This window comes from Lagopus muta, chromosome 6, assembly GCF_023343835.1.
Source record: "Lagopus muta isolate bLagMut1 chromosome 6, bLagMut1 primary, whole genome shotgun sequence".
In the NCBI taxonomy this organism is placed as follows: domain Eukaryota; kingdom Metazoa; phylum Chordata; class Aves; order Galliformes; family Phasianidae; genus Lagopus; species Lagopus muta.
This window is the reverse complement of record NC_064438.1, coordinates 24,943,401-24,968,004: the sequence shown is the minus strand read 5'-3', so window position 1 is coordinate 24,968,004 and position 24,604 is coordinate 24,943,401. Positions and strand designations below refer to the sequence as shown.

Sequence of the window (24,604 nt, the reverse complement as noted above, 5' to 3'; positions counted from 1 at the left end):
AGATGTTAGAAATCAAGAATCCCTGCCTGCCCAGTTCAAGCTTAGGTGCAGAGACGTAAACAGCCAGGCAGCTTCTGCCACTGAACTCGCAGTCAAGAGAATACTTACATGTTTAAGCATGCATATTCAGTGCTCGTAGGCTGTAAAGGCTATCTGCTGAAATAGATCATGTGTCAAATGTCACTCACCGCACGGTAAAGATGAATAGCTTTGCGCATGCTGTCCTGGAGCTCAGATACCACATGCTCACATTGCTCCACACTGATGCTCGATTCTGAACAAGAGGAAAAAATAAAAATTTAAAGTAAGGTATAGATAGTTCAATATCTGAGATCTCACAGCTGGGTAAAAAAGCGTTCTTAACATTATTCAAAAGATCACGTGCACACAGTTCTCATTCAATTTTTGGGCTAGTTTGAATCAGTGGGAAACATGAACTTTCCTTCATATTACTGACAGATGCTTCTTGTTTCAAACAGTCTTGTTTTTCCATTGCGTAGTTTCTTCAAAGTCAGTAATGGCCTCTTTAGATTACACTGATAACGCTGTTACAGTCAACAATAGTCAGAGATCACATATGCCATTTTCATTTATAGTTAAATTCAACTTCAAGTCTTCCAATAGCAAAGGGGTGTGATCCGAGGAGCCTCTAATTTGGCATCCACCTAGACTGAAACCTGCATACTCCCCTTATATACTGTTCTGCACAGTATACAACAATGAGCTATGTTGACTTATTACAGTGTTCTCTAGTGAGGACTGAGCTCTAGAGGACTGCTGACTAACAAACACAATCATAAAGGAATCACACTTCTGAATAGTCCAGGGTACTGTGACACCATAATTCAAAAACTGAAACTAAAAGCAAGGAACTGAAAAACACCACTTTCTTCCAGCCCTCACTGGGCAATACTCCCAGAGCATCAGAGCTGAAGGCCTGCAAGGCTTTAATAAAATAAACGCTTCTAAGAGTTAAGACATAAATCATGAATGAGGACACTGACACACACACAACCTGCAGTTATCTTCAATTTACAATGGCCTGGACAAAGGACATTCAACTTCCTTCAGTTACCTATGAAACAGAACTTAGTCACATTACTGCTGTTATTTCTGCACTTCACAAAGGTTATCGTTGAATAGGTGGAATGGAACCTCATCTAATTTTATGAATACATGCAGAAGGTGTACAAACACTGCTAGAATATCCACTCATATGAATATATTGAAACACAAAAAAAGATATGAACAAATCCATCTGTATTCTTTTTCCTGAATCACTCAGTCTTGTAGAGCTTGAGCACAGTGGGCTTCAGTTCCATCCAAGATTCTTGCCCTGCTACCTTTGTGGGTTTTTTTTTGCCCTACCCCCTCCCACCTTTTTTTGCCCCACACCCCCAAGCCAGTTCTTTCTTCTCATTATTGTTCCTGGATTTCTTCTCTGATCATGCTTTTATGCTGGTCTCAGTCTGTGAGTGCCAATCTGGAGACAGGTCACAAATAAAACACAAATGCTTGAATAACAGGCATTTTCTGCCTGCAGAGCTCTTCAGAAACCAGCAGGGAATATTAAACACAGCAACAGTATTCAGCAACATATCTTCAGCATTTTAACTGTAGTTGTCAAAATGCTTTCACAAAAACAGTTAAGTCTCCTTAAGAGCAAATGTTATGCAAGCAGGAAAACTGAAGGATAGAAAAATTAAGCAGAATCCAGAAGTCACAGAGCAAGTCAGAAGCAGAAAGATCTCCGACTGTCAGCCCTGCAGTACTAGTCTAAATTGCCACATTATGATCCACAAAAATCACAGCAGATTGTTCACAGTAAAAGTCAGCTTCTCCAGCATTTACCACTAGAAGTATGGAAAAAGTGATTTCCAAGAAGGTGAAGGCTGACTGCTGTTAATGAGGGAAAAAAAAAATTGTGGATGCACTGTACTGACTGAAGGATGCTTCCGAAATACCCTGACAGGGAATGCTGTGCACTGCACTGGGAGCTGACTTAGAAAGCAAACAAAAAAAAAACCCTTTTCTCTGAACCATCTGTGCTAACTCTGCAAGCAGATTCCTAGCAATTCAACAAAAATCATGTGATGCATCCATCGCTTGATTTCCAAGTCTAGAAGAGAAAACTCAGTATGAAGTGTACAAACAATTGGACTATTATTTTCCCACTGTAGAAATGATTCCACAGCTCTAAGTTGCGTTTCTGTTGGAGGAAACCTCATTTCAGTAAGGGTTAGAGATGGAAAGCTTCAGACATTCAATGTTCAACAGAGCAACTGCTCTATAGCACAACAGTAAGTCTATCAGACAGAACACATTTCTTATTTTGCATACCAGTGCTTCAATTTTACGGTGTTTGATCCTTCTAAAAATGCAATAAAAATTTTTAAACAAAACCAGATTCTCTCTCTATAATGCTGAGGTGCAGAAATACTGCATTTAAACATTGCAATGAATGGTAGAGCAGCTTGAGACCACAAAATGTAATTGATTAAAGTATTCTAGAGATGCTCCTTCTCAAATGTGAATAAGAACGCAGCTTATAAAACTGTGCACTGTATAGTCCCCCTAATGTGCAAGATGTTTGTATGTTGGCTGACATCCAGCTTCACACCGTACAACTCAGCCAACTAAGTCAGGAAGGCATTTCAGGTTTTAACACAGAAAAATCACTGGACACCTCAGCCTTGGCAGGCAGGACTTTGATTCAGTTTTGAAGCTACCAGCTAGTTTTCATTTGATTAAAGTACCTTAAATCAGAGTTTGTAACAAATTCAAGAGCTTTTTCAGCATGTAAAATAGTTCCCCAGCTAGTAACTTTTTCTTTAAATCAGAGGTAATTTACAAATTAATCCATGCAGCTTGCAGACATGATGGCAGCACTCACTTCCTTGCTCTTACACATAGTATAGCAAGGAGCTCACTTTTGCCAAGCTTTCTCTCATGTGTGAAAACTGTAGGCAAACAACTCTGGATTCTGCACACCTGCACTTATCAACAAGTGCTGAGTGGTGTAACTTCACTGTCACTGTTATGTGTAGTATGTGCCCAACTAACACATATTGGCTTGCACTTTCATTTACTGGTCAGATATACCTGGAGAAGAGCAAAATTGGTGTAACCTACATGTACTACCGAGGATTCCTAGCATGTTAATTTATCAGGACTGTCCAAAAAAAATGTTTGAGTTCCTAGGTGCAACTGCACAAGGAGCTGCTGAGGTCTACCAACCATTCAGATATAAGACTCAGAGGAAATGGAAATTAAAGACTCAGAAAAAGATGTCAGGCTGAAGAAGAGTCTCACCATTGAGGGGATGACTTATGGAACGAGACAGGTGCAGACAGGACGAGACAGGCCAGAAGCTGGACGTAAAGAAATGTGATGGGATCGTGAGACGGTTCACAAAGACAGGAGACAGAAGGGGGAAGATAAGAGATGGGTATCCATGCACACCTGAGACCTGTGCCAAGGCAGTCACAGATGTAGGAGACCTCGGCCTGATGGGGTCTAGTGGGCAAAGTCCAGGTTGGTTGTCTAGCACACAGGCGATGCCGGCGGTCCTCTCCTTACACCTGGGCAGTGTGCTTTCAGGAGACTTCAGTTGCTGGACCTCTGAAAACTCCCTCAGTTTTAGATTTGTGACCCCTGGCTCAAACTGGCAACCTGTCCTTGCAATTGGACTCTCTATTGGGCTCTCCTTAGCAAGTCCTGTTGAATTCTCTCTACCAGAAACCAGAGACCCAACAGCTTGATTCTCCTTCTTGGAGGTTCGCACCTCAGGGAATGAGGGTTTCTTTTTACAGGCCCCAGCAGGTGACTGTGGAGACCGTGGCTCAAGCAGGGTTTTGGTTTTGGTAGTGGGTGAGAAGGAGGCCAGTGTGGGTCTATCAGGCAATGGCTTAGGAATGTCGAGAATCAGGTGTGCTCGGTTTGAAGATGCCAACTTGCTGTGAAAGGACTTGGGAGACAAGCAATTTACAACCGGCTGAAGCGCTGGCTTCACTGGGTAATTTTCTTTTACTGTTAACTTCATCTTCTCAGCATCTGCCGTGGGACTGAACTGTGTCTTCTCTGCCGCTGGTGGGCTAGTCCTCCCATCAGTCAACGTGTCGGTGGAGTAACCAAGGTACAGATTTTCCCCTACAGATATGCTCCTTGACATCTTAGCCCGGAAGCTGGTTGTAGGGTTCATGTAGGACTTTGGTTTTGCAGCCCTGACATCTTTGGCCAGCAGAGCACCAGATCCATCCATCTTCAACAGACTGGATGATAACGCCCTGCAATTATTAGGTCTGGGATCCTTCTCAACCACCATAAGAGTATGAGGACGCTGCTTGGCTCCAGGACCCTTATCTGTGAAAATTAAACAGACAAACATGCCAAAAACAGACAAGAGCCTGCAGTGAATTCCCAAACTGGAAAGCAACAGGGCTACTTCAGTCCATGTGCCTCAGCTCAGCCCCCAGAGGAAGTGTACAGAATCACTACTTCAGGTTAATATTATCAAGCCTCAACACTTCCTTTTTTCCCCATCCCTCATCTTGCTTGCACACTGTTGCTTACCTAAGGGGAGGTAAGCATATAGTCAGAATACCTCAGACCACCATGACTGTTAACTGAGAAGGCTGAGGAAACAGGCAAAAACTGTCAGTTCTCTAATCCACTCACATAGGCATGGAGTTGTGGTGGTAAGTTTTGTTTTTTAAAAACAAACTTAATGCTTACCCATGGCTCCATTGAGTTGACTGTTTCCAAACTGGGGTTCTTTCACTTCTTTCACACAGAGTGCATATATACAGTAAGCCCCCCTCTTACTGCACTCTTTTTCCCTTTTTCCTCCCCTCCTCACCCTAGGGAGCTTCACTTTTTGTCTGGAGCAACCACTCACGGCAGAAGGAAATTTCTTTGCAAATAGCCAGTTTCACCCTTGGCATTTCTCTCCCTAAAGCTGCCAGACAAATATCAGAAACTACTAATTAAGAAACCAGCATCTGTGCTACAAAGCAAAAATATTTTCCCTTGATGGGATAAGAATTAAAAGACACGCAAAGTCTGTAGCTCAGAAGACAAAGACAGAAAATTCATCTCCACTCAAACCTCCCCATTTCATTCCTGAATTTATACCATCATTCCAGTTGGAGTCCTTACCCTCATGAACAAGGTCGTGAACTGACTGTGCCTTTCTCATCACTGCATTCACAGGGCCTTCTGGAAAGGATGCAATAACTCGTCCAGGAGCCATACCAACTCTGCTAGTTTCCAAGGCTGACTTGCGTTTTTTCTGGGCATAAACAGCCCGATGCAAATTTACATTATCCAAGAGGTGGCTGTTTTCCAAAGAATCAGCAGGATGGCTGCTGTCATTTTTCAACAGGTCTTGAGTAAATCCACTGGTTGGAGTTGGAGACTCAATGCACTTTGAATCCAGTATCAGATTCGATGAGGAGAGTGACAAGCGCCTAGAGAAAGCAATGAAGAAATCCTAACTAAAACAAGTACATACATAGCCCTGGACAACCAAGCACATGCATTAAACCAGTTTAAAAGCCTTTCCTTACCCTACCTAGACTTTTAAAGAGAGAGAATTGCCCTAAGCTCTTAACAGTTCCATTTATCCCTGGGTGTACTGATCTTAAAGCATTCTACACCAGGCTACTCAATCCCAAGTAGCACTGAGTTAATTTTTCAGGGAGGGACTTCGTAAAAGGTGAAGGCAAGATAGAAGGAAAAGTTCCAGGAAGAGGGAAGAATGGGTAAAGTCAGGTCATGTCCCTTCTCTCAGCTCACCTTACTAACAATAAATTCTTTTACATTCCAAGATACTCCAAGACAAAGTAATTATACTTTTGTAGACTTATCAAAGTATTATTACTATGAAAGCTTGTCAGTATCTTCAAGAGAAAAGTCTTGTTTCCTCACCATTTCAAACAAGTACAGAGGGCTTACGTCAGAAAGGAGGCAACTTTTAGTTTGGTATGTTAGACAGATTAAAAGCATGGAAGTCTTCATAACTTAGAACTACCTCACTTACTACACCTCTAAAGTGCCAGTAACTTCCTTCATTCCCCACTGCAAGTTTCCAGAAGCTTACACAATAACTAACCGCTGACTTTCTTCTTAAACACGAGATTTCAATGCAAGATAGACTAAGAAGCACTCCTGACAGCAGCAACAGCTGCGTCTGAATAAAGCAATGATAAAAAAAATTCCATAATGTGGTGAATCTAGACGTAGCTGGTAAAACACAGATGTACTTAAACCCAGCTCCATTCTACACAATTAAATTAAATTAAGCCAAGATTCCATGTTGTTATTTTGGAGGAATAAAAATGAGGTTTTTGTTTTAATCATTTATTTGAATCAACAGAAGTATTTACACCACCACTATGCTTTGTTCCTTTTTTTTTTTTTTTTTTTTTTTTTTTTAAAACCCAAGGAAAGAAGCTCAGAGAGGCCTTCTGAGATGCTTTAGAGTTGAGGACTTTTTGGAAGTATAACATTCCCACGGGGCTCTGTATGAGACTGGAGTATCCTATGAAGGCATGGGACTGAGAAACGAGGCTAAGTCAAGAAAGGACTGTAAAAACAAAGGAAAAGTTGACAAGCCTACTTTCATTGTCCAAGCTGAATGAAATGCAAAAGAATAAACAGAGCATAAATGGTCAAGAGTAAATTAGATGATAGCGATTCCTGCAGCTTAACCAATCAAGCTATTAATCATAAAACGCTTAATCAGATTTTCAAAAGAGGAAAAAAGAACAAAATAACAGTAATGCTTTAGGAAGAAACCAAACAGCTATAGTGACAAAGGACCACATGTCCAAAATACAACCAACCTGCTGGGTGCAGAAGTCTGCTTTCTAATTTGGCCCAGGGCCTAGTACAAGACCTCACCACACTAGCAAAAATAGACAGACAGACACTCAAAACAAGCGGAATCATACCTGAGAGCTGGAGACTGGGAAAGAAAGCGAGATGAAATGCTGAGGTTTTCAGTTCTTTCCAGACTCCTACATGAACCACCTAAACATTCTGGTTAAATGAGAGGAGGAAAAAAAAAAAAAAAAAAAAAGGTAAAAAAAGGAAAAAAAAAAAAAAAAAGAGAGCAATTTAGTTACAAAACAAATAAACATTCTGATATATACATTTTCCCCTCACAGAGACTGTTGAATGCATTTCCCTCTCCCCTCATATTCATGAGGATTTTTTGAGCTAAAACAACAGAATTAAATAATTTAATTTGCCTTTGCCTTTTCTGTTCTACTTAGATTACTCTGCCTTAAACTGCTAATCTCCCTAAGGGGTATGCCTCCTCCTTTTTCTCTTCCCTTTGTGTTCTATCCTGCTTGTAGGACTGTGAGGTACTGGCATCAAAGCAGGAAACAAATCAATCAACTGGAAAGAAAACAGTACTACTAAAACAAATAGCTCACACAGACACTGCTACATGCAACCATTATCAATTCTAGAAAGATATGCTTTGTTCTGGAATTGGTCAACAGAGATTAACCAGCTCCTTTGCCACTCTGATGTCTCCTCTTATTCTATCCCTCCACCCAGTATTCCAGCCTTTTCTTTTGTGACATTTGTTATGTCTTAACATACCACTAGAGGCCACTACACACCACCTATGGGGACATACATACAATTAATAGTCATATAAACTATGAAAAACTAGTGCTAGAACAAGAGAACTGCTCTTCAGGATTCTGGGGACAATACTTAACCCAAACTAACACAGACTTCAATCTGATCCAGAGAGACTTGAACACACACAACAACAGACTTGTCAGACGCCTCTCATCTTCAGGCATCTCTTCACTAAATCCCTGTTTCCCCCTCCCTATACTTCTCTACACAGCAGAATGATCTCACAGAGAAAGTGCTCAGACTAAGTAGAGAGCTGTACCTTTTCTATCAGTGCTGCCCAGGGTCCCAAAATGCTGCTTGAGGAACTTCTCCTGATCAGGTATCTGAGGAATTTCTCCCACTGGCACGTTGGTACCCACATCCTCCTCTCCTTCCTCTCCCTCCAGATCTGAGATGCCATCCACGCTCAGGGGCTCAGTGCTTTCAGAATCTGGGAAAAGGCACAAACCAAAAATAAAATATAAGCTGCAACAGCATAATCACAGTAATATCAGATTTAAAAAGATATTCAGCAAATATGCTAAATTAAGCAACTTACATCCAAAGTGTTACAGTTGCCAAGTCAATCAACATTAAATGCAAATTCTCTGTTCTAACACCCAGGCAGCACAGCTTAGGGGATAATCAATACCAAGCCTGTCTCCTCTTGCTAGTGAGAGGAAAAAGTCAAAGGTTTACATGGCAAGAGCACTTCAACCAAGTGCTTCTACAGTGGCTTCACTGAAGTGCCTGTTCAGATGAGCCTAAATCTTTACAGCACTACTAGTGCAAGTAACAGGAATGTGACCTCAGCTCAGTTCATGAAGAGGATCAAGTACTTAGAGATCAGGATCACAGCTGATAAACATAGCACAACACAGTTCAACCAAGTTCCTGCAGTGTTTCACATCAGGTACAAATTATAATATTATAATATCTTTGCATCTTACCTTCATTTGGATAATCTGGGCTGGAAAGACGACTGCTGTTGTAATCTACAGAGCAGGCACTGTCTGGACTGTGTTTGTCTGGACATCCATTGGTCTGATAACTTCTATTTAGCTTCCCATGGGGCAGTGCTTTTACCTGGTACTCGCTACAAGAGAGACAGGAAAGATACAGCACTAGAAGAGACTTGTTTTAGATTTAAAGAAGAGTGCAGTCTAACTTTAAGGCCTTACCTGTGTTAATAACAACCTTGATTACGAAATTAAGGCTTTCAAGAGAAAAAGTTTACTTCTTTCATGATAATACATTTTTTGCATTTCATTAAGCTTGGACAGTGAAGTCTCAAGGGGATTGTCTGACTTTCTGGGTGTTTTCAGTTTCCCATGATTACAAGGTATCAGCACTGCACTGCCCTGGCTCGATTTCCAGTACAGTTGAAAAACAAGAAGTGTTTTCATCAAGTAGACCAAGACTAAGATCGGGCACATGATACAAACTCCAGTTTGTCGGAGATTTTAGCCCTAATACAGTAATTTTTTTTCATGTTTACAACCCATTTCTTTGAGTCACTTTAGTGTTACAGAACAGAGAAGATTTGAGCAAGACTAATATGAAGAATATCATATAAAAGTACAGTACTGTATGACAGAGTTCCTCATTTCTTTTATGACTTTATGAGTCATACTCTGTTGAGTGACACAGATGCTGCTCTTTTTGCCTGATGCCTGAGGGCAATACAAGGTAGACTGCAGAAGTCACTCAATGGAAATGAATGGCAAGTACAGTACAAGTGCAAAATGTGCATACTTTGAGACATGTCCAGCCCCAATCCAACATCAACAGAATGCCTCCATTTCTTACATGCTGGAACAGCATGTGGGTTTGTCCATACTGTTATCATAGTAAAGTTTAAGAAGTAAATCAAAAGAAACTGAGAAAAAAAACTAGCAGCTTCAACTGCAAAATCTTGGCACGTACTCTCTTGTGTAAAAGTCTATCTAAACTATCAGCTCATTCTTTGTAACAGAGGAGGAAGAGACATAGGGAATTAAACAGTTATTAGCATCAGGTTAAGAAGGGAAGAATAATATTTGAGAAGGAAAAACGGCACATGAAACAATGCAGAAAATTCAGTAAAGTAAAATTCAAACAGAAGAAACAGCAGAGGATTCTCTAGGTTCTCTAGTAGAGAACTCAAAGGTTCTCTACTGTCTCCAGCATCCCTGCAAATTCTAACTCATGTAGCCTATTACATTTTCCACAACAGTGTCATCACATACTACATGTGTTAGATTCTAGCCCAATTAGGTTTGAAATTATCACAAATGATAGTGTCGCATCATTTCTCCCAGGCAGATGTTTCACTATCCTGTATACATCACTGTTGGATGGTTTTCCAGCTTTCAAATTTTCTCTTGCTTATTTCAACCCAGATAAGGGAGAAAGCAAAATATTGGAAGAGGCTGCTAACACACAGCCTCAGATGAAAGATTATTTTAATGGTGCCCTCTTCGTTTCAGCCTCCTTTAGCATCAGGATGTCATAAAACCCTCAACTAAATGTACCTGGCATCAATTAGACAGTAAGTCAACTCATTTAAGTTACCATACGAGCTGCAAGCAACCTAGAACAAGAAAGGTGTAAGCCATACACAGCGGAAGGCTCATTTTTGTTTTTAACCTGCTAGGGTCTGTGGGATGGATTTCATCTTGCTCAGGGTAGATTACACACTCCTCACTCTCAGATGGTTCCAGTTCCTGAGAGAAAATCCCCTCTTCACAAGACAGGAGCCGAATCACTTGAGGTCGTGCACAAGATCGGTCGTCCTGGGGAGCTACTGAGCTTCCAACCTAGTAAAAAATACAGAATATTAGATATTACCAGTGTTTTTATTTCAAGTCAGTAGCTGCTGTGCAGAGCTAGAGAGTACACATTACAGCAGAGAACATAATTTAAAAAATCTGAGATTAGAAGGCAACACTCCCATGTCTCTCTCTTCCTCATCTAGGAAGTTTGATTGTTGTAGTTTCCTATTCTAATTTTGATTTGTAATCCCCTAAAATTCTACAGTGAATGCTAGACTCCTCACACCTCTCTGTCCTCACAAGAGAAGCATAAGTTACCTGGAAGCAGGTGCTTCTATTACCTTTTCCAGACCGATCAGGCATAGTTCAGAAAAGTCTGTGGGTCAAAGCTAAAAATCACTGGCTGATTTGCACACAGTGAGTCCAAAACTCTCCTCCTCAAGTCACAAAGTTACAAAAGAAGAAAAAGCTAATGAGGGTAAGCACCAGGACACGCTGTTACTGGAAAACAGGTATTAATCTTCTGAAGTATTGAACATGTTATGTGTTACGAAGTATTGAAGTATGAAAACGTTGCTTGCTGTGGCTAAGAGACAGAGATCATGGCTATGTTTCAAGGATGACAATAATCTAGCACAACCCACAGCTAAGGGTCTCATTTGAGCCACATTTCAATATATTGGAGTTAGTTTTCCTAGCAGGAAATTGGGCACACATGCATGTAATTCCATGCTCAGTTTGTTTTAACCACAAGTAATCAAGGAACTAAGAGAAAATACAAGGTATTCCCTGTATATTTGAAAGTAAACCTTGATCCCATATGTGCTCTGCTCTGAGTACTAACAACTACAGAGCTGAGCAGTTTTCTCAGAAGGCATTTTTAGTTCCATTTCAAGATATAAAGAATGGCATCATACAGTAATAAATACAGAACAGAGGCAAGACGGATGTACTTGGGGTAGATTCATCTCCAGCAAGAAGCATCGCCCTTACTTTGTTGATGTGCACGGGGAGATCTGCCTGTTCTTCTCTATCATCCCCATTGCTGTTCTGAGACAGTGAATCTCGACTTGGAGAACGGGAAACAGAGAAAGACTCCAACTGACGCAAGTCAAGCATGGATTTCACAGTCATTTCTATACTGTTGGTTGGCTGGGACCAGCGCCCACGTTGTCGAGGCACTTTGCTCATTGGTGCCTCCGAACGCTGGATTGCTGCTATCTCTTTGGCCTGGAGAAAGACAGACAGTCTTAACGATTCAGCTCTGCTGACAGAAAAACAGGATAGAAAGCATGCAGCCTGTAGCAAAACACAATTATATCAGTTTTCATAAAAGCCCCAAAGCTCTCCAACAGTTTAAATTTCCTCACTTAATCTTAAAGGTATTAAGGTAAAGATTACAGTTTTGTTGCAGTTTTTTGCATGACTCAGCATTTAAGTGCCTCACTCACATCCAAGGATATGATGAGCTTCAATTCTATATGACATTCAGGGCAGAAATGAAGGGGACCAAAGCACAACATCTGATGGAAAGATACAGATGTCGAGATTTGAAGTGAAATAGTCTCTTAACTAGGCATGATTTCACCATCCCCAAATCATTCTTCACCAAGGAGGTTCTCAATGGTTTCCCACTGCAGCTGTACCTTTTCCAGTAGTGTAAATGAAGAACTTTTAATCTATGTAAGAATTTCTTTTCCACTTTCCCCATCATTAGAACTACAATTTGGAGGTTTAGCAACTCACCCTCCTCATTTCCCAATGGGAAAGGCTTCTTGAGAGGGTAAGATCTGGATCTGGAATGGGAAAAAGATATATACCAGGTTGATATCTTTGGCCAGCAGTTTGCCTTTTTAAAAGACCTCTTATCTCATCTTTCTCCACTGCAGCATTCCTATACCACCTGAAACCATGCACTGCTGTGAAAACGTTTTCTTGTGCACTACCAAATCGTTATATCAAATTTCTAACAGACAATTTGACATATGGTTTTATCTGACTCAGCAGAACATTTGTCACTGTGTAGTGGTCCATCAAAGGCTTGGGGGAAAAAAAAAAGTTACGGTACACTGGATTTCTGTGGACAGTAGAACCAAGCCCCAGGGCACCAATGCAAAAACTGCCTGAGCAGCTGGAACTAGGAGGAAACTTGGCAGTTTAACAACTGAGCTCTGAAATACACCCCTCTTTAGATGCTGGAATTGGCAACATTACCTAGTGTTGCTGAACCACTCATTTGTGTTTTGGACTTTCTCTTTCTGCCCACACCTTATTGTCCCTAACTCAGCATCTTGTCTCTTCCTCACTTCACACACATGACATTTTCTCTCAATCTCTGCCCATGCCCCTCTTCCATTATTACCTGAGTCTCTCTCAGTGCTGCAGTTGGACTGAACATGGAAAGACTGCAGCCCACTTAATTCATCTTCGTCATTCCCTTCATCTTCACCATCCTTGTCGCTGTCTGATGAAAGTGCTGGCACAGAGGATAGGGCAGAGATGGATTCATGCCTGGGAAGCAGAAATTTGAAGTAGTATTACAGTCTCTCTCAAGAACTGCTCACCATTTAAAATCCTACAGTTTTCCATTTTATCCCCACTACAGGTAACACTCAGGTGGTGTCTCAACTCTAACAAACATTCCTAGTTCTAGCAAAATTCATTCCTTGAGAAATAATATGAGTTAAACCCTGCAAAATGGTGTGTTGAACCTTCTATAGAAATTATATCTTATGCGTGGAAGGATCACAGAAGCTAGAGCAAAAGTAAATGAGCCAGAGCAGTTTAAGTAGAATGAAACTTGGCTTTCCTTTTCAGAGCCAGGACAGTACAGCATATTTGAAAGTCAAGTGTTTTTCCCACCCTTAAGTATTTTCTCTCCGGAATTATTTTACACATCAAAAATGTCATAGACATATTCCCTGTTTGACAGCAACTAGATATATGGCGAATTATCACATAGGAGTCAGTTCACATCAAGGACTTCATGCAGGTTCTGCATGGTGCACAGCCCACACACTGTAAGAGTGCCATGCTGCATTTTTTAACCGTAAGGCACAAGGAATAACATAAAACATACTTTGGGAAGATCTTTAATCGAAGTAGATCAAACAAGCATTTCCACACAGACCTCAGAGACACAAGCACAGAATTTCCCAATGAGTAAGGACACTTACCTGTACCAATCTATTATCTTTTTTTTTTTTCCTCCCTTTTTCCTGTCCCTCCCCTCACCCCTTCATTCAAAAGAACCAAATGATTTAATCCACTTTGGACAATAATTAAACAAATGAAAAATCCCCAAAATAAATTTGAGTAGCATCCACTTTATGGCCTTAAGCTGCAGTGCCAAACTCATCATTAGTGACGTTTATAGGATATTGCTGCTGGGTGTTGAGTACCAAGCATTATTTATGAGATAAATATAGTTCATCTACCAGATGCAGAGTAGCCTGGCCAGGAACCAAGTTCTCCTGCAGCTGACAGATAGCAGACAATATTAAAACATAGTTTTAACACTCGTTAAGGTATTATAATTTTTTCCTCTTCCCACATAGTGGCATGACTTTAATTTGCATTTTGTTAGGAGTGGCTGAGCAATAATTATCCAGCCTTTTCAGATGAGCTTTAAGGTGTGCTGGCAAAAGAATAATGAACTGACAGCGTAGTCTGTTGAGTCCTCAAGTGAAACAGTTTCATGTTGGCTGTACTATCTATTTTTGACATTTGAGTTTGTCAGTCTCTTCATCTTTTCCATGGTCTTAAGCGTCCATTTTGTCATTCTCACGTTCTTGTGTCTGAGCAGGGGAATCCCAATGAAGTGCAAGCTATGAGGAGATTTATCTTGCAAGGCATACTATATTTATATATGGCAGGCAGTATCAATTTTGTATCAGTGACTCCGACAGCAGCTTTCTGCTTGTGCTTATCAGGCTTCTATGAGCAGTTTATGAAGAAAGAAGGGCTGAATTATTAGACCTCTTAACATCTAACTGGTTGGATGTTTCACTCCTTTGCTAAGGAGCTACTCCCTTCTAGCACCATGCCTGGGTCTTGCACTTCATGGTTTCTGCAGGGTCTAACAGCAAAGGGTCAATGGCAGGGCTGGACTTTCAGTTAGAAAGTGATTAGGACACTCATATAACACAGACTTATAAGTGCCACATGGAGCTCTACTTTTAAAACATCTAATGCTAGGGCACTCTGTATTATTTTACATCTCCTGAATATAACCCTTCTTTCTTTTTTTAAAATAACACAAGACCAAAACACAAGAATGTCATCTATCCATTTAAACAGATGTGTTATCAGTACTGCCACTCTGATCCTGCCCTACTTACATTGTCAGCTTTAGATGCCTATTTATCAAACTTTAACATCTTATGTGGTGGAGCACACCAGCAGATTCCACCCTCTGTCAAATGCCTGAGAGTCTTAAAATGAAAGTAACCCAACTTCTTCCGACAGAAAGATCACAGTGCTGCTGCTGCTGCCTTCACAGCTTCCCTGGTGTTAAAACCAAGGCAGCTCAACTCAGACACCACTTTTGATCTGGCATCAAAAGCCGAATCTATTCTGAGACATGGAAACTGCACAGCTTTCCTGGACTGGACTAAAGTCCCACTGAGCATTTGATAAGGAGCAGCTCTTTCCAAGTAGATCCAAGGGCACACTGTACTTTTTCGAAAGCACATGTTAATTTTAGATAATTTAATTTGGATACCATTTCTATCTGCTATTTATACTAGTGCTTCAACCAGTCACAGAAAAAGTGACTTTTAAAATCAAAATGTATAAACAAGGCTATAATCCCTCTAAACATTCCATAATAAAATCAATTTAAAACTTCCAAAAAATTGAGACAAGCTTTTCTAAACAATAAATGCATACTTGGATCAAAATCAAAACTGTATTAAAAGGATTCTACATGACTCCTTTGCTGAAAACTCAGATGTCTCAAAACCAAAATGTATCAGCAACATCAGCTGAGTACAAGTTCTTCATCCTGAACAATGAAAGCTTCTCGTGTTCAGTAGATAAGAGAAAAGCATACATCAGCAATTCTTCAGCCAGAGAGAGAACTGGAAGGTATGTGGAAAACTGTGGGTCATACAGGTCAGATTAGTCCCAAAATAAATCAACATCCCATCAAAGGAGGCAGAAACCATTCAGAGCAGCAGCTTTAGTCTCTCTAGAAGTTCTTGGAGGTATTAAAAAAAGCTAGGATTTCGTTTGGAAAGGTTGGATGGGGAGAGGTGATGAGAGAGGATTGCAAAACCTTGGATATGACAGATAGCTGGATGCAGAACTATAGTTTAAAGCTCACAGAGCCAGGGAACTTTCAACAAAACTAGCAGAAGTGTAGTTTAAAACAGAAAAAAATGTTTCTTCCCATAGAGAGAAGTGAACTCCTGTATCTTATCACAATGTGGGGTGCAAAGGCAGAGAATATTACAAAGTTCCAAAGAGATTTATACAAATTCAGTGAACAATGACCAAATACTAAAGGGAACACACAGATTCACCTAACACCCCAAATGCAACAACTGAGCATAAGGTGAGCACACTGCAAAGGTCCATATAACAAGGCTGTCAAGTCTTTCACTAAATAGACACGGAATACTGAACTTTATGAACCAGTGGTTTGACCCAGAAAGGCATGTTTTGTGTTTACATTCCAGAGATTATTCACCTGGGTTAATCCCTGCCCTGTCAATTGCAGCTGGACAGAGAGTGCTTTTGTTCCAGCTCCCCACTGCTCCTCAGTCCATTCTTCTTCCCCAGTATTATTTTGGTTATTCATCTTACCATACTCTCACATTATGGAACTAGTAGAATGCATCACTACCCCCATCAAACTCTAGCAATACCATTCCAGACAAAACCTAGTCAAACAAATGACAAACTATCAGGTTCAGAGCTTTCTTATGCTACTGTGAGTCTTTTTGAGACATCAGGTTTTATATCACTAAGTGTAACACCACTGCCACCAACCCATTCAGACTCGGAACACAACCAGAACAGATACAAAGCATCTACAAAACCAGATTCATTTGTTTCTCTTCTCCCACCTCAGTAATGCTGGTCCAATAGGCTCTTCCTCCATATCCAGTCCCAATCCAAAATGCTCTGGAGTTACGTTTTTGTTGATCTCCCTAGACCACAGCAGTCGATCAAAACCGAAAACAAGCTTTCAAAGCTGACCAAACAAGACAATTCCAAGCTTGCAAAGAGGTTACCAAACAAGTTTAATAAAGTGCTGAAGTTGGCGTGGCACTAACACCGCCCTTTAGCAAGCATGTGTGACGGAAGCAAGTATCACCTAATGCACAAGAGAACTGGGATTATCTGTCACAGGCTGAGCCTCAGTAGGGTAAGGCTGCAGCTGCTGGAATAATGGAGTCTGCTATAAAAAGCACATAGCTTGACAGTTCCAGAATTTTGGCTAGAAAAAAGGCTTCATGAGTTCTCTCATATCATTACTGAAAACAATTCCTAGGCAAGAGCTGTTTCAAGAATGAGCAGATCAAGACCTTCCCAAATGAAACTATGCAGACAGACTTGTTCAAATGCTACTTGCTCCTTAAGGGAGCGGGAAGTTCCTTGTGATACTCTAAAGACCAGTATGGTAAGTCTTCCAATGCTTTGGCACCTTTATACCCAAAACTCAAATTGTAGATACTTGGAGCATCAAAAAGCTGTTTTATCCTTTTTTCTTTTCCCCCACTTTGATCCCACTTGTTTAGCACCCCTTCCTGCATTGTTTTTGGCCAAATGAGTCTCAGCTACATACTAAGTACAGAGAAACTACACACATTACACTAGTAGTTCATAGTTCTCTGCCACTCGTGTTCTGTATAAAAACAGGGCCTGCTTTTAAGCACGACTTTTTAAAGAAAAAATATCACCAGATAAACTTAGATCTATTCAGTTTGTAGGCTGTGGTAGTTTGCTTTTAGATACGTTGTTTACTGAGCAGAAGTAATAGTATGATTCAGCCGGCAAGAACTTCTCATGGAAATTATTTTTATGTTCATTATTTATAATTAAAGGAGACTTTCTCCAAGGCCTCTTGAAAATAGTTAAAGAAACAGCACAACTGTAAGAACTCTTTCAGAATTATAATCAACGTGGCTAACTCATACAGCTCACAGGCATATTTCAGTACTGGCACTGCAGAAAATGATTTCTAAATTGCATTTAAGCCCAGACTCACAGAACTTTATTCATGAAGCAGCTATTCTTCCCTGGTGGGACGCCCTGTACTAATCTCAGCACTGCTAGATAAACTGCTTATTAGAAGTTTCTGACCACATCAGTAAACTAAATTAAGACACCAGTAACATTATATGCATACTGCAATCAGTGAAGCAACACTAGGTAAGCCTGTCTGGAAGACCACAGTCAGGTTTCTATATCCAAAGGAAAGGCACAAATACCACAAGAGAACAGTCAGAACTTTTCAAATAGTATCAGTGGAAACAGAAGAAACTTTTTAGTTGAACCCAGCACCATACTTTTCACTTTAAGCCCCAAAAAGCCAACAAGCTCCACTCAGTCTATTCTGCTCACCTCATAAGTCCAGCTGTCTTGTGTGGAGGAGACTTTTCTGCCTGCTTCCCTCGCTGCTTCATGTCAGATAGTCGCTGCCGCATGTTGATGGTCATCTCTGAGCTCAGGCGCCAGATGAAGATACAACTGAAAGAAGGAAAGGTGGGTGAAGCTGGGTTTAAGCCTCAGTTCATTTTTATTGAAATTATCAATTCCCTTTGCAAAGGCAAACAAGACTTTTGAGTTGTGAGAGGGAGAAACACAGAGTAGCAGCATCATGGAAACTCAATCCCACCACATGCCTCATGACAAAAAGATAAAACCTGCCTGGCAAAGGTTCCCTATGGACTAGAGTAACTGCAGAGTTTTGTTCAGTCTCATGTCTAGCCTTGTACCTTTATTTCTCTATCTGACCAGCTTTTCAAAAGTGTTTAAGAAAATGAAGCAAACAGTGTCATCTCACTGATCTCCTTTTCTTCAGAAATCTGGCTTAAAAAAAAATTTCCACATCATACTAAAGAATATAGTATTTAATCCTCAGGTAATAGAAAACAAAGCAACCAGTATTTTCTTTGAAATATAATCTCAGTGCTAACTAGTTCTTTTCATCTCACCCATCTTTCCTGTCTAGCTGGATGTACTTATACTGATGTAGAAACAGAGGCGGTATTACTGCTATCACTTATCATATCCTGCATGCTACTTTGGAATCCATCTTCAAGAACTGGCAGTGTCACCATATACACTGGTACTCCAGTTCACCAAGGAACTTTCAACAAGAACCTTTCCCTTTTCCCTTGCTTGCTTGCAAAAATTCATCTGCTCTGTCATTTTGAACAACAATCATGAATTTTTAGTCTCATGGACCAGAGAAAAAATGCCAAAAGCAACAGTATCTTCTCTGCTTACTTTATCTCATATAAAGGTATTTTAAAAGGTTTCATTTTCATGCTACACTAAAAGGAAACAAACAAACAAGAAAACAGCCTGTGGATATATTCCCAAAAAGCTGACAATTCTCACCCCTCAGTCCTACTTGTTTGTGTGACAAAGTTCAGGAACGTCACTCCCAGCTATTCAAGTCATGTACAGACACAGAAGCTTCTCATCAACAGCTGTCATTCCCCTCCTCAGATTTTTAGCAAAGAGAAAGTTGTGAGGCACTGCATCTGGGCGCTATGGCAACCCTAGGCAGCCAGCTGCTTCTCCTCAAACAGCAGCTCTCTTGAATGTAACAGCAACATAATCGGCTTCCAAGACAACACCAAAAAGCAATAAACAAATTCAGAAAGCAAATATAGCTTATTCATTTATCCCACCCCCACAGCAATCAAACCTTGCAGCAAACAGCATGAACTTGTAAATACACTGCGATTTGACATGAAGCTCTGCATAAGAATGCTTCTACTATTCCTTTTACTTTTTTTTTTTTCCCTTGCAGTAATTTTCTCCCAAGTCTCTCAGTCCTTGTGCTCTTCTTCATCTCCATTTTTGTTTGTATTCTGTTTCATTCTTTACACATGCTATAGTGTTTGAACAAACTATTTTCCTCTGGTTTCTTTTGAGAAAACACAATTTCTATTCTCCTTACAGCTAAGTTCTTCATGAATCCCTTTCTCACTTCTCATCCACCTCCTCCACACCCCTAGTGAAGAAAATGACACTCATGTCAACGAGGGAACAATGCACTAAAATCACAAGAATAACTGAGTATCTCAAACCTTTCACATTTCTGGAATTTATCAGATATCTACAACAAAATAAGTCCTTATTCTGCAGCTAGGCTCAATCTAGTGATTACTTACAGTTTTCATGATTAGCTGATTTAGCTCAATAAATCAGTAGAAACCATAGCTGGGGGGAGGTGGAGGGCTGATTTAGTGATCCACATCACCTTACTGAGGAGTCAGCTGCAAGACCCTGACTCAGGGGAGCAGGGAAAAGGACCACATCAACAGGAGCAGAAAGACTGGGGACAAGCCAAATCCTTTTTCTGCTAGACAGGCCCATTCACCTGATGAAAACTCTAGCCTAAGATACAAAGTTTCGGCACCATTGTTTGTAATATCACAAAATCCATTACACTGCATTACGCTATAGACCTGGGGGTGGTAAGGCAACAGGCCACATCCTTTGTCTCCTTTCTAGCAGGGAACAGTACCTGTACTCAGAAAACCACAACCAAAACATTTCACATGGATGTCTTGTTTTATGGAAGGATAACCATTGCCAACAGTACTCATATTGGCTTCAGAAAGCTCTGATGTTTCTTTGGATTTCATAAAACATTACTCATAAAATAAATCAACCTTCCTTCAGGACGAACTAATTCTAGTGTAAGATGACAAAGTTTTATCACAAACAAGCAATCCCCTCTTACCTGTCACCAGAAACAGAGATCAGATGTTTGCAGTCGTTACTGAATTTCATCCCAGTCACAATTTCTGTTTGAAATAAAGAACAATTAATAAACCTTTCTTTAATTATTCCAATAAGTGGAACAGATAATTAGCCAAATAGAATTTGAATTGCCAAGTTGAAGACAGGTAGACAGATTAAAGCCAACACTTGACATATCAGTATGTCCCAATTACCATAAGCATCTAACAAAGAATACAAAGGGTATCATAAGGCAAAATAAGCATGAAGACTGAAGTTTCTTCTTGGCTATAATGGAATAGCCTCTGCATGGCAAGAGCTGATGGTATACACTGAAAAAACAAAGACTACCTTATACAGGCTACTAATTGTGCAAATAAATACATAGCCTAAGAGGCATGCACGTGTGCAAAATTGATTCTAGAAGGGTTTAAACTGGAGTGAAATAAACTACAGCTATAACTCAAATATAACCTAGTCCAAAATACCCTCTAGGTAAACTTCGGGAGGGAGAAACCTTCAGAAAGCTTTGACTAGTATTAGGTAGTAATATAGTCCCCAGGAGAAAAAAGCATTTCCAGAAATTTATATGCCCTACCTGAGTGCCCATACATGGTTGCAACACACTCGCCCGAATAGAAATCAAAAATGGAGAGGTTCTTGTCAGAGCAACTGGTTGCAATATAAAGCCCAGAGGGATCCATTTGCACCTGTTAAGGAAGTAAGAGAAGTGCAAAGATTTGTTGATAAAGTTCTTTCAAACTGCATGAAAATGGTCCAGAACTCCAAAAACAGTCACAGTTGTTGACAGAATGAAATGCAAATAGCTCCACTGGACTTCAATTGAGTACCAGGCTGCCAGCATCACAGGACAAATTTCCAGCCTCAGTAAACCAATAAAACAAACTGACTAACTAGAAAACTATTTCCAACCCAATCAGAGACTAAAGGTACTTACATTAAATGCCTTCATGACTCTGAAGGCACCGTAACCAATACACAGGCCCATATTTCTCTTTCCTACCTCCTTCACAGTACTGGAGGGTCTTATTTTCTTTTACCATAAGGTTAAAACAAAAAAGAAAGTTTTAAAAAACATCAGAGCTGCCAGAGTTAAGTGATAACGGAGAAAAATTATCTTTAAAGATGTGATCCAGTACCAGATCTGGAGGTTGGTGGCTTTGCATCAAATAGTTCAGTAGGACTAAAGTCTACACCACATAGTAAATACGGCTGTTCTCAGCAAATGTTCTGCTTTATACTTTGTAGAACTTAGAGGAATTGAGAGCAAAAGTCTGTGTTTCTCTTAAGAAATTATTATATTTAAATAATGATAGGTTTCTTTGGCTAGGCAGTATCTTTGGCTTCGCATGTCACTATTCGAGTTTCTACTTGCTAAATGTATGCAATGATCTCAGAACAACATGCCGAATAAGTTTAAATTCCAGAGACAATTATGATCCTTTTGTTATATAACTGTCCTAAAAATAAACAAAGCAATATTAAAAACAATTGATATTCCCCACTTGTGCTACACATGAAAGAAACAATTATTAAAAACAAAGAATCCAGCTTCAAGCAACATTTCACGATTTGAGAACAAAAAAAACATAATCAAGTATCTGAGTTTACAAAAGCTTCTCAGGAATTTAATAGACACAGAGAAAGAGAATTTATCTTCCTCTTTAAAACAGAAAAGATGACATTGAACAAAGCTGTTTGCTTTCCCCTCCATTTTTTGACCCAGTTATTTATACCAATCAATGATATTGATAGCCTGTGAAGCTGAATAGAAAAAGATGTTTTAAAAACTATAAAAATTAATAGTGAAAATAAGCACAATGAAGAAGCTTGCTTGGTAATTGGAGAAATATTTTGGTTCTGTCAACTGGTCTTTCCCCTTTGAAGACAAGGATACAACTCTTCCATACCTCAATGTACCAGCATCACTTTTAGCACCAACCCTATAACAACACTTGTTTTACCAGGGGAAGGACAAAGTGGTAGATGCATGCATGCATGCTGCTCCAAAGCCTAGACATACTCAGCAGGTGTGAAACATGAAGAGACTATCTAAACAGTGCTGGGGTTGTTCAGCACTATGAGGCCCAGAGAACATGAGATTTTTAAGGCAGATGCTGTTTAATTTCATCAACATACAAAGCCACTTGTATTTGCCCTCTGGCAACAACACTTCTCAAACTCCAGTCAATAGGTGACTCCACCTTCAAAAACAGACAGCAACAATCAAGAAAGTCACAATGAGATATCTGAAGCAAAAATACAAGGACTAAAGTAAACAGACTGAATTATCTCCTGATGAATATTGTTGCAGTTCTGCTTGCTGCTACAGCATGACCCTGTGTCTCGCTTCAGACAGGGGACAGGGAAGTTATGATCATCCACTGATTCTTCCTATTTTAGCCTGATGAAATCCAAACACTTTACCAGTCCTCCAGTCCTTAAGGACAGAGGTACAAGGAAGAAGAAGCAGGATAAGGAAAAGCAAAGTAGAGAGCAGGCAAGAAGGGTAAAAAACAAAACAAAACAAACAGCATTATGTCCAGATTCACATATCATTTTCTGAGCTCTAAGGTGCACTCAGAAGAGAAGGAAAAATAAAAAGGGAAGAAGAAAGAAAACAGCTCACTTTGATGAGGGTGCCATCTTCACCTTGGGATCCCTTGTACAGCTTCTTCTGCTTCCCACTGCTTATGTTGAAAACCCTGAGGGAAAAGTAAGACAACATCACGCATGTTAACCACGTACTGCTCTGTGGCTTTTGTCACCAGGAACCTTCACTCTTTCCGCTCCTCATGACAGGCCTCACCCCTGGGAGCTGCAGCCTCTGCAAACTACAATCACCATTTAAACGTTTAAGAAACAATCAGTAAAGTAATGTAGAGGCCCAAGAATGGACGATTCAGTACCAAGTAGATTATCTGATTTAAAATTCAGGCTTGATTCTCAAGCTTTTGATCAAGAGTAAGTACAGTATCAGGACACTGCAGAGGGGTCAAGTAAGAGGGAATGAACCTCGTGATACCTTGTAACAGCTAACCATTATATATCAGGAATGGCTGGTAACAAGCTCCATCCAGTTCCACCTCCTATAAAAATACCTGTGGTTTCTTCATACTAAAAGATGTAATGTTTAAGAGAGCAAAACTCTTTATTTACATAAGAATTCAAAAAACAAATGACATTTAGCAGTAGCACCAAATTATGTCCAGAACTCTAAGCATCTCACCCAGACACAACAAAAGACACGCAACTACAGGGAGTCTCCTTTGCTTTGAATGTAGAAGCAGACAGATTGACAAATGGATTAAAAGGGAACAGAGAATGGACTCCACTTGTAAAAAGACAGTCACATCTAGCTCAGTTTTAGGTTCCTACAGTCCCAGCTACCTTATAGGGCCTCACAGCTTCTTACTGGACATATTTTTAAAAGCAAAAATGACCACAGTACAGAAGTTCTTGTCCCAATGGACAAAGCTCAATGGTGTGCTTGCCAAGGAAAGCACACTTTCTCTCCCCAGTAGAAAGACTGTTCTGCAGAGCAATGTAGTGAGGAGCCAAGAGCCCAATGGACATTTCTGCATATCTACACTTTGACCCCTTGCTGATAAAAGAAACAACCTCACTGAGTTTGAGGTGAGACCTCAGATCAAAGCGCTGCAGCAAAGAACCAAGGAACAATGATGGCACTGGAACTGCCTTGATCATTCACGATTGCAACAATATTTTCAAGACAAGAACTGAACCAACCTGATGTTACGATCCTGACAGCCAATAGCTGCGTATTTCCAGCTGGGGTCCACATCCATGTCATACAGAGTGGTCTTCCTAACAATGTGATGCGTTCGGGTAAACTGAACTCCTTCCCCTGTCTAAGCATATGGGTAAAATGCTATGTCAAAATTAAGTAGTTAACTAATTATTAAAAACTTCTAAATACAGATGAGCCTTATAACACAGATAGCATAAACCCTTCCCACTAACGAGGTCTGCTGGGAGCAGTGTAGCAAACTCCTCCCTCCAGCCCACACTCTTTCACCATTCTCCACAGTATCTGAGACAGCAGAAAAAAAAGTAGATATCCTAACAGCTCTCTACTTTGCATATTACTGAGAGAGGTCAGGCTCATGGCAGCTTCATGCTTCACAGAAATAGTTCTCTGAATGTAATCTCTCATACTGAGACAGAGTGGGAGACAGTGAGACTGAAACAGCAACAAGCTCTTGTATAAACTCTGTTATCACTCTTTCAATTAGTTCTTT

General features: G+C 40.2%; 1 protein-coding gene across 3 annotated transcripts in view; it reads right to left on the bottom strand.

Moving 5' to 3' along the window:
• MAPKBP1 (mitogen-activated protein kinase binding protein 1) overlaps positions 1 to 24,604 on the bottom strand; it is a 92,771-nt gene that overhangs the window by 5,437 nt on the left and 62,730 nt on the right. For 2 of the 3 annotated variants that reach the window (XM_048950178.1, XM_048950179.1), the window contains 15 exons: positions 24,093 to 24,214; positions 22,972 to 23,047; positions 20,920 to 21,031; positions 20,323 to 20,386; positions 17,964 to 18,089; positions 12,754 to 12,902; positions 12,138 to 12,187; positions 11,385 to 11,621; positions 10,267 to 10,436; positions 8,589 to 8,734; positions 7,919 to 8,089; positions 6,954 to 7,041; positions 5,158 to 5,468; positions 3,313 to 4,362; positions 189 to 274 (listed from right to left, as the gene is read on the bottom strand). In XM_048950178.1, the coding sequence (XP_048806135.1) occupies positions 189 to 274; positions 3,313 to 4,362; positions 5,158 to 5,468; positions 6,954 to 7,041; positions 7,919 to 8,089; positions 8,589 to 8,734; positions 10,267 to 10,436; positions 11,385 to 11,621; positions 12,138 to 12,187; positions 12,754 to 12,902; positions 17,964 to 18,089; positions 20,323 to 20,386; positions 20,920 to 21,031; positions 22,972 to 23,047; positions 24,093 to 24,214 (2,958 nt within the window). The remainder of the gene's footprint in view (positions 1 to 188; positions 275 to 3,312; positions 4,363 to 5,157; positions 5,469 to 6,953; positions 7,042 to 7,918; positions 8,090 to 8,588; positions 8,735 to 10,266; positions 10,437 to 11,384; positions 11,622 to 12,137; positions 12,188 to 12,753; positions 12,903 to 17,963; positions 18,090 to 20,322; positions 20,387 to 20,919; positions 21,032 to 22,971; positions 23,048 to 24,092; positions 24,215 to 24,604) is intronic. The other variant, XM_048950180.1, reaches the window with a different exon arrangement.